Here is a 12,837-nt window from a genome sequence, read left to right on the forward strand (position 1 = left end):
GGCAAAAATGACAAAAAATGACAGTCTAGTTGTCTGGAATGACAGTAAACAGCAAACCCCAAAAAAATCAGGTGGCTTGGATGTCTTAAAGAGCTGTACAGAAGAGCTGGCAACAGACAAGTTCTTCCCTCTCTTTCTTTATCTGTATGTTGTCACAAGTGAAGCCACAGATCCAGATCTGTCTCATGACAAATGCTGAACTGAGATGTTTGAGTTAGAACTTGTCCTGGGCTTTATCACCATCACTCCCCAGGCCTATTCAGACTACTTAAAATCTGAATCAGTGTTATGCTACACTCTCTCTCTCTGTTTGCTATAGAGAAAACCAAGGGTAAACAACCAACTTGTTTTGATGCCTAAAGCTAGGTAGGCATTATGCATGCAAAATTAGACATGCAAAAGAAATAGTTTGGTTTGCTTCTAGAACCATGTGCCCAGATCATATCTTTTCTAGCAATGAAGTATGTGTCAGGTGTCCACCCTGGGCATGATCTGTATCTGTGTGGAGAGCCAAGAGCTGGAAGAATCTTAGGCCTACAAGTGAGGCGTTTGAGATGTCATTTTGGTGCACAGATTCAACCTTGGCTCCACTAGAAGGGAAAGTGCTCTGAGTGCACTTTTCACCCTTCGCTGCACAACTGCAAATACAGGCAAAAGACAGTTTTGCAACAATAAATATCACTAGCGTACTAACTTGGCAGTGCAGACACAAATAATAGGGATAGGGCATCTGGGATGCAACTAGAAGAGAAGTATTACATATTCATCTGTTCTGGGCCCCTCAGTTTAGGAAGGATATCGAGGTCCTGGAGCGGGTCCAAAGGAGGGCAACCAGGCTGGTGAAGGGACTCGAGCACAGATCCTATGAGGAGAGGCTGAGAGAGCTGGGGGTGTTCAGCCTGGAGAAGAGGAGGCTCAGGGGAGACCTCATCGCTCTCTACAACTCCCTGAAAGGAGGTTGGAGCCAGGTGGGGGTTGGTCTCTTTTCCCAGGCAGCTCTCAGCAAGACAAGAGGGCATGGTCTCAAGCTGTGCCAGGGGAAGTTTAGGTTGGACATTAGAAAGAATTTCTTTACGGAGAGGGTGATCAGACATTGGAATGGGCTGCCCCGGGAAGGGGTGGATTCTCCATCCCTGGAGATATTTAAAAAGAGACTGGATGTGGCACTCAGTGCCATGGTCTGGTAACTGCAGCGGTAGTAGACCAAGGGTTGGACTTGATGATGTCTGAGGTCCCTTCCAACCCAGCCAATTCTGTGATTCTATGATCTTAGCTTCATACAGTACAGAAATTATAATTCTGAGTAGTTTTGAGACAAGTTATTATTTTATCACATCCAGTAGAGCTGGAGAGCTCAGAGCACAGTTGCAATAGCAAAAACTAGAAATTTCAACTTGGTTTTACAGACACTATCAAGTAACAGTACAAATGCTGGAAGAAACTTGTGTGCCCTTACTGTGGTTGATCCCATGTAGACTTGGCTGGTAGGAATGTGATGTGTTTGGTTTCTTCCATATGAGTTATCAGTTCTCCTTTAGACTGAAATTTCTCCTTGCAGTTGTAACAACGACAGTGATGGATTTCTCTTCTGATGAAATTCACTAGCTTTACTTGCTGATAAAAGTTCAGACCTGGGAGAGATGGTAGTGGGCAAGCATTGAGGAACATGAGAATTTAAAAATGCTTTCTTGGATTAAGCATAAAGATTGATAAGGGTTTACTGAAGACCAGTGCTGAATGCTGTAACTTAGTAAATTAACTGAACCGATGCTTTTCTCCAGCTGCAGGGGAACTGGCCCTTTATATCAAAAAAATGCAAACACCTTTCTTCCTCTCAATCTACAGCAAAAAACTGTGGCCAAACACAGCTTAGAGCAGGGCCTTCTAAGATGCAAGCAAGACTTAACAGGAATAACAAAACCTCTAACAACAACATTATGAATAATAATAATAATAATAATAATAATAATAATAATAATAATAATAATAATTATTATTATTATTATTATTATTATTATTATTATTATTATTATTGTTGTTGTTGTTGTTGTTGTTGTTGTTCTATAATCATTATTTTTCCAGGGCTCCAGCAGCCAAACCTGGGACTCATAGAATGAGTATTTGTAGAAACTACTCTGCAAAAGAATCCAATGGTTTAAAAAAATGTTTTTAAAATGTTTTAAAAAAAACCAAAACACACATCTTTGGCACTAATAGGAGTTGCAGAAAAATAAACTGTTCCTGTTCTTTTGTAAGCTGGCAGAAACAGTTATTTTGTAAGTTGGCAGAAACAATTTCCATAATGGAAAAGCTAAATGTCTGAACAAAAATCAAATGGATACAGTTGTTTTCCAGTATTCTTTTGATGTGGTTTTCTCTGTACTAGTGGCAAATTATGACAATTACAGGATCTCTTACTCACCATGATCTGATTTTATTTTAGGGAAGTCAAATCCATGTGATTTCTGGAGGGCAAAAAAAAAAAGGAAAGAATAAAATATCTTATTTCCACTACTTCTACTATTCCAAGTTAAAGACAGCTCAGCTTTTCATAGACTGACACAGAAGTATGCACGTTGAGATGCAAACACTAACACATAAAAAAATTCCCAAAAGTTTTGTTTTATCAGAAACTTTTATACTCTGTTAAACTGCAACGCTCTGGTTAAAAAGTTTACTAAAACTGAAAAACAAACTACCAAATGTTTTAATTCATCAAGTGATTAGATAATTAAAGATGCCCTTTGTTGTTAGCACACTCACTATTAATAGCTACTCATACTCTCAATGTAAAACGTGACTCTACTACATATTTTAGAGAGCAGATGCTGCAGATGCATGCAGTACTTTAGTTCTGTGCCAAAGAGGGCATCCTAAAGCAGCAGATAATTTCAGCTTATCAAGGATGCTACAGTCCTACCTGGTAATTCCAAAGTGTTGAAAGAATGGATATTTAAAACAAATCCTACCTGCATGTGAAGGTAGAGTTTTTCTGTAGTGTTTTCTTGTTGTTCACAGAACAGGCAAACTGCACACACAGGATGCTCTTCCCAGTCAGACCAGTCTCTTATGATTAAGAGTCAAAAAGATTCATTTAATTGTGGGAAAGAGAAGAGAGATTTTGTGAAAGGGCACTTCACATTCTGCATTCACAGCACCAAAAATAAATCCAGATAAACAGAATAGCTGAAAGGAGTGCAGAGACAGTGTGGATTTATAACTGGAAATATCATTAGAATCTGGTTTGCTGGCTAAAAAAATTACAAACTCAAGAAAAAATGAGCAGCTACTGTTGGGTAATCCTGGTGCAGACAGGCAATAAGTCCTGCTTGAAGCCTGCACTAAAAAACCAGGATCTTGACTTCAGTTTCTATCCAGTTTGGCAAGCCATCAGATACTGTGTTCAGTGCTTATTTTGATAAGGTCTTTTAAAATTCTGTGATACCTTTCTAATCTTTCAATACCTCAGCCAAAGACATAACCATCAGGCAGAGTTCATGAAAAGTGTTATTTACTTATCAAACATAATTCCTGAAAAAGACACTCATGCTAGTATCAGACATGCAAGCAGAGAAGAAATACTTTACCAGTACATCCATTTAGGTCCACAATACACTGAGATAGAAGTATTATTGCAACCAGGTGTAACCAAGGAAAATTAAGTGCAAATTACAGACAAACCCAGGAAGATCAGGGGCTCTGATAGTCATAAATTACTTCTTGCTTATTCAATTCTCTGTGGCCAAGGAAGCCACCCCTGCAGTGATCTGAGGGCCTGGACCACAGATGACCACAGAGGAGATGGAGATACTGCCCTCATTCAGCATCACTGAGAAGTTTCCTTTGAAATCCTGCTTTAATCTCCAATTGTTACCTTTTTATCAGACTTTTTAACAGCATGTAGTTCTCATGCTGACATTTTTGATGCTTAACTCTGTTTTTTAAATTTGAACAAACTAATTGAACTGGTTTTTAGTACAAAAATAAAATATGTTTTGTCTACACCCTTACAAACTTAAAAGGCCCTTGTTTGAGCTACATGCAAGCAAAAATTAGGCTTATGGTTGAAATACAGAGTTTAAAGCCCTCCTTGTGTAGAAGCATCTTTCATGAGTACAATTTGGAGTTGATTTGACTGGCTTAAATTAATTTTAACTGTGTACTAACTATGCACAGCATTTTCCCTTAGCATTGTTTTCCACAATAATGGTCTTGCAAGTCTTCAATAATAGGCACACAAGTGACTCTTACTCTTCTAGGTTATCTAGTAATTCCCGGTCATCCTCTGACTGCACTTCCTCCCAAGACTTTCCAAATTCCTGGGGAGAAAAAAGAAAAGAAAAAACATTTCCTGATTCACATCCCATTTTATATGTCAACTGAAAAACCACCTGGGAACTCACAATAAGCATCTTATTTTGGATCACTTTGGTACTTTTGTGAGTTAAAGGTAGTCATACAACACTGCTTTGGTAGTAAGTTTTAAAACAGAAATTTATTTTAATGGGGCATTCCCCACACTATGAATGGGAAGAAGATGATTTGGTCCCCAGCTCTCATGAAATGCATCTGAGCTCTGTGTAAAACTAGAGTGTTGTACCACTACTACGATGCTCCAGAGGTGGGTATTTTATCAGTGCCTCCAGTTTGCCATCACAATAGCTCAATCCAGTCTGCCTACCTTGCTCTTCATGCAGCATATGCTGCTTAAACAATGCAGCTGTCACACCTGAGAGTTAAGTTGGCAGAGCTACACCAGTCACTGCTTGTACCTTGTGCAAGGTTATGTCAGCAATAACACATTGTGTAAACTTAGCTAGAGCATACCCCAGAAAGGCACTAGGAGCCACGGCTCAGAGAGAACTCTGAGCTAGACTCAGTTTCTTTTCTGCCCTCTTCCCAGACATGAATGTAAGCACATCTATTCATAGTGCTCTGTTCTTCCTTTCAGGTTTTTTGTGTTGTTTATTTATATCTTTAAGACCTTCAGCACAAAGTATATCACAATACATTTGTGCAACGTTCAGCACAATGGGAAGCACTCTCAGCGTGACTGTGATATAAATAACAGGCAATAAAAAGCTGAAGTGCTCTACTGAAATACCAGCAGTGATCTTTACTTAGAATTTTCTTTCCTCTCATTCCTGCTTTAAAAATAAACTAGAGAAAACTAACCAATAATCAAAACACCACTTTTGAACTCATATTTTTGATGGCTGTGAAGGATTCACGAAGATCATAGCTAATAGTCTTGTCTCCATTAAAAAAGAGGCAGCTAATAAAAAGATTTTTTTCATTTATTTTGTTCAACTACTCCTTCTGATAAATATATTTAATAACATCCCTAGTAACAAGTACTATTATTACCATTTAGCAGTTTGATAAGAATTTTCAAAGCTGTTAGTGTCTACCAGGTAAATGATAAACAGATGTCACTAGGCAGCTCTAAATATAATGTTGCCATATATCACAGAATGAAAATTCAGTAATTAATTCAGTGATGCTACATGGTAGTGTGTAAACTCTCTGAGTTACAGGGGACACTCATTAATGTCACCATTACTGTGAGATAACATGAGGCCATTAACACTTCTCACCACATGTTCTCCCAGCTGCACACTAGTTCCCTATGGCTGCTAATGTTAACACCTTAATGAGGGGATAGCAGCTCACAACCACTGCAAAATGAGGATGAATGCTCAGTTTTCCCCCTTACCAGCTTGAAGTATATTTGCAAAAACAAAGAGTACATTCAAAACAGCAGCCAATATTAAGCTTCACCTTTTAATTAATGGTGAAAGGGGTAAACCATGCACAAGCTTTGTTGTTGTTGTTGTTTCTTTATAGTATTTCTTCAAGGAAGGTAGAGAAGGATTTTGTAAGAGGTCTCTGTTTCCCTTATCTGTTTATATTCAGAAGATAAAATAAAAAGGGAGAAGCTAATCAGATCTTGTATCACTAGAAAATTGCTCGGCAAATGGGTAACAGGGACACTGTGAGGAAAGTGCCAAGAGACTGAAGCTGAACTACTGGGTGGGAAAGAGTTTTTTTAAACATTCTTACAGTTCTTTCAGGCTTTTTTACTCCTTCTTTTTAAAAAACATATTTTTTTTCAGTTCTACATCTTGATGAGCATCTGGTACCAGGGGTGCTTTGTTAGGTATTCAGCTTCGCTTCCTCTTTCATCCAAGATACAAGAGCTCCCAGCAATCATCTCTAGATACTCCCATGAAATTCTCAATAAAACCAGAGATAAAAACGAGACTTGATATTGTTCGTAGTTCAAACAGCAGAAAATGTATAATTAAATAAACCAAACCTGCATGCCTTGATACATAGCCAAGGAAAACTAACCTTAAAAAAACCAGACTCCCTATGTATCTCACAGAGAGGAGGCTCACAGAAAAGTGAGGAGAGCATGCAAACATGTGCATTTGATTTCCTCTTCCAAAAAGAAGTCTAAATGCACAGAGATTAACTGACTCAATATCTTCTCTGCTTGCAGCCAGTTTTAAGGGTTCTATAGTGAGAAGGTCTGTGTGCTTCACCAAGGCAACATATCCCAACTTGAGAAGTGCTGATATGGGAGAAACTGGAAACAGCAGCTGGCATCTCAAACAGTTTTCCCAAAAGAGCAGTTACTGAACTACATGCAAATGTCGTTCCAGGCCTGAGGAGCTCAGAAACCCCAAACAGATGCTGCTTTCCTCTGCAATTTTTCTCTCATTCTTCTTACCTTCATTACTGCAATTATCTAAATATGATATTGCTGCAGGACTTACTAGTCCTACTAGAAAATATTTTTTCACATAGAAAAGATGGTCCAGCTCCAACAGTAATTAATAGACATTTGATGAATTTTATTAGTAAGTTTTTCCCCCACCTGGGGGATTTTATTAAGTCTTGAACTATCACCAACTGATGAAAGGTCTTCCTTTTGTATTTTACAAAATACACCCTGCCTAAATCAAAAAACACTAAATATAAATAGTAGCTCCCATAAGAAAACATTCTCCCAGCTCCCAACAATTAATAATGATTATTTAGAGTTTGGCAATAAAGCCAAAACTTTTTATCTTCCAGGAAAGATAAAGGCTTTATGAAACAAGTTTTCTAGGAAATTACCAGCACCATTTTCAGCTGTCTAGCTCTGTGATAAGCACATTCATTATAGTCATCTTACATTACTACAGACACATGCCATGAGTCAATTTGAATATAAACATCTGTGCTTGTGACAAAGCACACTCTATACTTAAAGTGCTGCTGGTAAAAATCAGGTAAACACCAAAAGGTCCTGTCAGTCTAGATCTGATTCCTTGGGCTGTGAATATGGCCTCCAGCAGACACAACAGATTAAGACATCTTCCCTAACCATTTTCACTTGACTATCTGTGCAAGGCAAGTCATGGAGCCACATGCTAAAACAGGTCCAGAAACAAGAAAATTAGGTTGGAACTTCTTTTGGTGAAAAGAAAAATAAGGTAGCCTACAAATGATCTTGTATACACTGTCTTCACCCACTACTATGAGTTTTTCAATTCATCTTCCAAGCCTTTCTGAATAGGATCAGTTTTATTTTCCATACTTACACAACACTGACATAAGACCTGAAAACTCACTAAGGAAGTGATCCCACTGCCTTTCAAGTAATTTGCATAATAGGAAAACTCCCTCTCTAATTTAATGTAAGTATCTAATAATAAGCTTTTGATACTTGCTTATGAAAAAAATCTATTATGCATGCATATGACAAAAAAGGTTTCCACTCCTACTAAAGATCATGTGTCCTACTCCTAACAGTAGCCTGTGAGCAGAGGAACAGGTCAATAATATGGGGGTAGACAAATCAAAGCAGTTCATAGGTTATGACAGAAGTCACAGAAAATCTCAGAATACCAAAATATTTGCAAAGGGCTTTGCTCTTAAAGAACTCATTGCTATCTGTGCTGAACTGGAAATTCAGAGGGAATTACCAACATACAGACATAAAATGTAACTTACATTATGAAACAGATTATCACAATTGCAATGAAAACATGAGTGAAGCCAGAAGCAGAATGGAGAGAAAAGAAGAAGGTTGGCAACCCTTGCTCTAAATGAAACCAATAGGAGCTCTGCCATCACCTTAAAAACACAAGCAAGAACTGGCCAGAAGATCATAAGAGAGTTCACAGGACACCTGAACAAAAAGACCTTAAAATCTCTGTGCAAAAGCCAGCAAATACAGGAATCTGACAGTTCCAGATTATTATGACTATTTCACACAGTGCTTGGTGAAGATAATATGCAATAGAAAATTTTAAAAAAGGACAATAATGTCTATAAGATGGTTATAATAAGGAACTATCTGTTTAACTGAAGATTTGCTGATAGAAAAAACTTTATGGTGCACATCCTAAAACTAAAGTGGATAAGACTGTGATAATGTTGATGTTTATAATTAGAAACCTACTTATAGTATAGTCTATTAATAATGAAAACAAACTGGATCAGACATAGCATATAGAAAGATCTTTGCTACATTCCCAAAATTCAAAATTTTCTGTGAAGACATAAAAACCTGGAAAAACTGTATGCCTACATTTTTAGGTAGGATGATTTCAGTAGTAAATTTTGAAACAGTACATCTGTCATTTTAAATAAGATTTCTAATCCATGTCTGTGCTTGTGAAATTGTGTGACTCCCCTGGACACTTGAAACAATTTGAAGCACAGCTCTTTTACTGACTCATTGAGAATTCAGTAAAGGTTGATAGCAAACACTAAAAAAAATATCCTCTATTAAATTGAAGTGAAGTGCTGGGGGAGAGGAAGCAAATGTATCAAGTCATCTCAGAAAGTAGACCTAACATCTAGAATTCATTGAATATAGACCCAGCTTGAAAAAAACAATACTGTCTGCATTACTGTAAACTAAATACATGCAGTAGAGAATAATCTTATTCCTCCTTACAAGTAAAGGCTGATCTGCTGAGCCCTCAGTGAACAAACTAAACTTCTTCCTGTTAAACTTCTCCTTTGTGAAAAAATAAAGGGTTAACCAAAGGCTATTTTGAAAGCAAAAACTTTCTACAGTGTAGGAACTATCCTAGGAATTTCATGTTAATAAACAATTTCATGTCATGCAACATTAGTGTGCAAATTTATAGCAAGCTGTGTAATAAGTGTAATAAGTGTGTAATAGAGAGCTTTTAGTCTGTTTTTAATCCTTTATTTTAAAAAAATCCCTTTCTTTAAAAGAGAAATGTCAGAAGTTCTGATATGGCTACAGTTTGAGGAACCAGAAAGACTGAGTAGAAAGACAACTGGGTAGAACGTAGTGAAAGACAACTGAATATTTGTATAAAGAAAATATGGCTGTAGAAGAGCATGTAGAGCCAACAAAGATTTCTGATAATTCAAGGTATGTCCCAGAAGAAGCACTGGCACCACACTAGTAAAAACCTTGCACCTGGAGTGGAGACCCCCCACCAAAGATTTTGGTGGTTTCACAGATCTTATTTGAATTGTGTTTACCATCCTATGTCTGTTAATAGCAAGGACTTGAAAAATACATCTCTGAGTAACACTGTTAAGTGATTAATGCCTGAAATTGGTTCAGGCTGTCGTAAGAAGTTACTCTGCAAAGTCCTGCCCAGAATACCACCTATAACTAAAGAGGACTAAGGCCCTGACTGGAGCACTGTCCTGTGATTGCTCATTTAATGATTTCCATGTTCCATGGCCAGACCAACAGCACTAACCAGAAAATGCTGGACATGGTTCAGGAAGCAGAGAGGCCACAGACCGTCATCAGCAGACAGCACAGGCAAGGTCACCAGTTTTGAAGCAACTGAACAGAGTGGGAGAAGAAGTTAGGTATTTGAGTATTAGTCTTGCTGTTCTATTTACCTTGGCATATTCTGCTCATTAACATGACAGAGACACTGTGCCTGCACTAATGTCATTACTTCCCTGAAGGTCTCTAAAAGTTCTGAAGAAATATCACATGTTTCTCTGTGCTTCTGGGCAGTCATCTAGCTCAGTTTCCTAATCAAATCTGTGCCAGATTCAAATATGAACATGAGACTACTGCAGGACTAGCAGAAAAGAATGAAACTATTAAAATCAGTTAAAGGAATAACATTAAATTCAAGCCTGTTAACTTTCAAGAAAGAAGTGAATACTTGGTTTTGCTGAGAAGCTGAGAACATCTATTCTGGAGAACTTCACAGCTTCTTCCCCCTTGTACAGAAAATATAGATCAGTTTTTACAGCAGTGATACTTGATATCTAGAAAAGAAAATATAGGTCTCAGATCACTGACCTTTGGAAGGGAAGTACACAGGATCACAGAGGGAACACATTCCATCTTGCATAGAAGGGAGTTGGAAGAGCGTTAATCGTAAAACTTTTTGTTCTTAGTTTTAGAGTAAAACCCAGGGCAAGAAATTAAAGGGAAAGAGAGGGTAAAACAGTACAGGATGCCTATTTATAACCTGCATATTAACACATGTAGAAAGCACAAAGTCTAGTTCAGGTGAAAAATAGTTATTTCTGGCACAGAATGTAGCAGCTTTTGAAGCAGCTCCTACATTCATGAGTTGAAGACAGCAAGTGAAAATCTGTTACACACATGCATACATATTCTCAAAGGTCTGAGATAAAAACCATTAATGCCTAGCAACATACACCTACCTGGAGGCTAAAAACAAACACTTTTTGTTTCATCTGCATATCTTTCATTTTCCTGCTCTTTGCATACAATTTATTCTCTGAAGTGCACTTCCAAATTAAGGTTTTAGAAAACAAGCTCAAAGCCAATAGCAATCAAGTTAGACCTCCATGCACTTCATCACTATATCTCATTTTCCCTTCTGGTTGTTCAAGAAGAGATGAGCAGTAACAACATGATGATTAGCATCTCTTCAGGCTGCATTCTTGCATCTCTCAAAATCAATTTTCAACAATAAATGTTTACTTTAGTTTAACAGTTATCCAGAATATCGTATCATAAATGAGCAAATTTCTTAAGAGTCCTTCACTTGATTTTTGACCTTCATACTAATTACTGGTTTGGAATTACTCACTTTTAACAAGATATTGTCTGCATCTCTTTAGTCAATTTACTAATTATTCATAGAAGCACTTACCAAGTAATTAATGATATAAAATTTGTCATATTCTTTGTTTTTGGCATTGATTCTGCGATGCTGCTTCTTTCTCATGTGATCTTTAAGTGTGTTTTTGTCTCTGAAGACTTTTTCACAGTATAAACACTGCAATCTAAGATAAAAGCAGGTCAATATGTCAAAACAAAAATAGCACAAAATAGCATCCTCAAATTAGCTGGAGATATATAAAATTCATGCTAAGCATATGAGAGTAAGCTAAATAAAAATAAAGTTTATTTAAAATAAAAAAGTACAAGATAATCTTAGATCACAGTTGAGTAAATTAAACACAGAGAGGATAAAAATGATATCAAATGAAAATATAGATAATTTTAAAATTTACTGTCTGCCATCCACGCAAAACAAAAGAGAAGCCTGATTACCAAAAATGGTCCCACCAAGGGCATGGAGCACACCTAATGGTCAACATGTGAAGTCTTTACTCAGCATACACTTACAGTGGCATACAATCCATCAGAAAAACCAAAAAACAACCCCAAATCTGAATGTACTATGTATATTTTAAAACAATTTAAATTAGCTAAACAGAAATATTTATATTTCTATACAGGGAGGCTAAATCAAAGTTTTCCAGGGCAATGAACAGATTTTGAAGTCCTGAGAAATCAAATTCAATAAATAAATTAATATACCCCCCATGTATACATACATCTATACATACATGTACATACATAAAGAAACATTATATACTCACACACATTACTTGACAGGTGAAAACATTAATTAGCAAATGTGATTTTTACCACAGTATGTCTTCTAGAACAATCCAAATCAAAGTGTACATGTCATCTTAAATTCTCTAAAACAAGCATTACAGAATCAATGCTCCCTCCACTGTAATATCAAGTAACAGCTGAAAGTTGAGCCTACAAAGCAAAGTCAAGACTCTTGACTCAGGCAAGTGGTCTATGAGGACACTTAACTACATTTCAGCCTAAATGGGTGATTCTCCCTGAAAGAGATGATGTTCATTTTTTTCAGGCAGAGACTTACCAGGACCTTTCTGTAATACCTTTTTATTTAATGTATGCAGGTCTTGAGCCTCTCGTTAGCCAAGGTGCTAAAACATTTTTCCTATAAGTGATGGCTTACATATCGTATCAAGATGGAGAGTTTCTGGGTTTTTTGAAAAACAATCTGTAAGCCAAAGGGGAAACTCCCTAGAAAACAGATTCTTAAGAAGTAAAAACTTTATAACTGTGGCATTTTATCGTTGTATTGAAGATAGCTAGCAGGAAAAAACAAAAAAACAAAACAAACAAAAGATTTTCCTTCAGCAAAGGCTGCCTCCAGATTCCTATCAGCTCTTATGTGTGGAGCAGCAACACAGGATTCTGCTGTAACATTTATAACATTTAGGTTTACTATTAAGGATGTTTTTTGTTTGCATCCTCAAAATCTAAATATTACCTTTTTGGTGAATCATAAGTTCAACAGCAGAATATATCTACAACTTCTAATATCTACTTTGCTCTACCAGCTAACAGTGAAGTGTTTGCTCTACTTGTGAAAAGTACCTCCAGGAGAGTACATAATGCTTTTCCTCAGCATACATAATCTAGTTATGCTATTTGCCTGAAACAAGATTTTTCTCCTCTTGATAATAGGTACTGTTTTTAGGTACTGTTCTACTAGCATAGCTACTAAGTCTATTCTCATT

At 36.9% G+C, this 12,837-nt stretch overlaps 1 protein-coding gene across 1 annotated transcript in view; it reads right to left on the minus strand.

The window, feature by feature from the left end:
- The window catches only part of ZNF277 (zinc finger protein 277), a 54,132-nt gene that overhangs the window by 445 nt on the left and 40,850 nt on the right, over positions 1-12,837 (minus strand). The window contains exons 7-11 of the mRNA XM_030456156.1: positions 11,136-11,268; positions 4,252-4,319; positions 2,970-3,066; positions 2,423-2,465; positions 1,457-1,631 (exon numbers count right to left, since the gene is read on the minus strand). Coding sequence (XP_030312016.1) covers positions 1,457-1,631; positions 2,423-2,465; positions 2,970-3,066; positions 4,252-4,319; positions 11,136-11,268 — 516 coding nt within the window. The remainder of the gene's footprint in view (positions 1-1,456; positions 1,632-2,422; positions 2,466-2,969; positions 3,067-4,251; positions 4,320-11,135; positions 11,269-12,837) is intronic.

The sequence above is a fragment of the Calypte anna genome, chromosome 1, assembly GCF_003957555.1.
Source record: "Calypte anna isolate BGI_N300 chromosome 1, bCalAnn1_v1.p, whole genome shotgun sequence".
Lineage (NCBI taxonomy): Eukaryota > Metazoa > Chordata > Aves > Apodiformes > Trochilidae > Calypte > Calypte anna.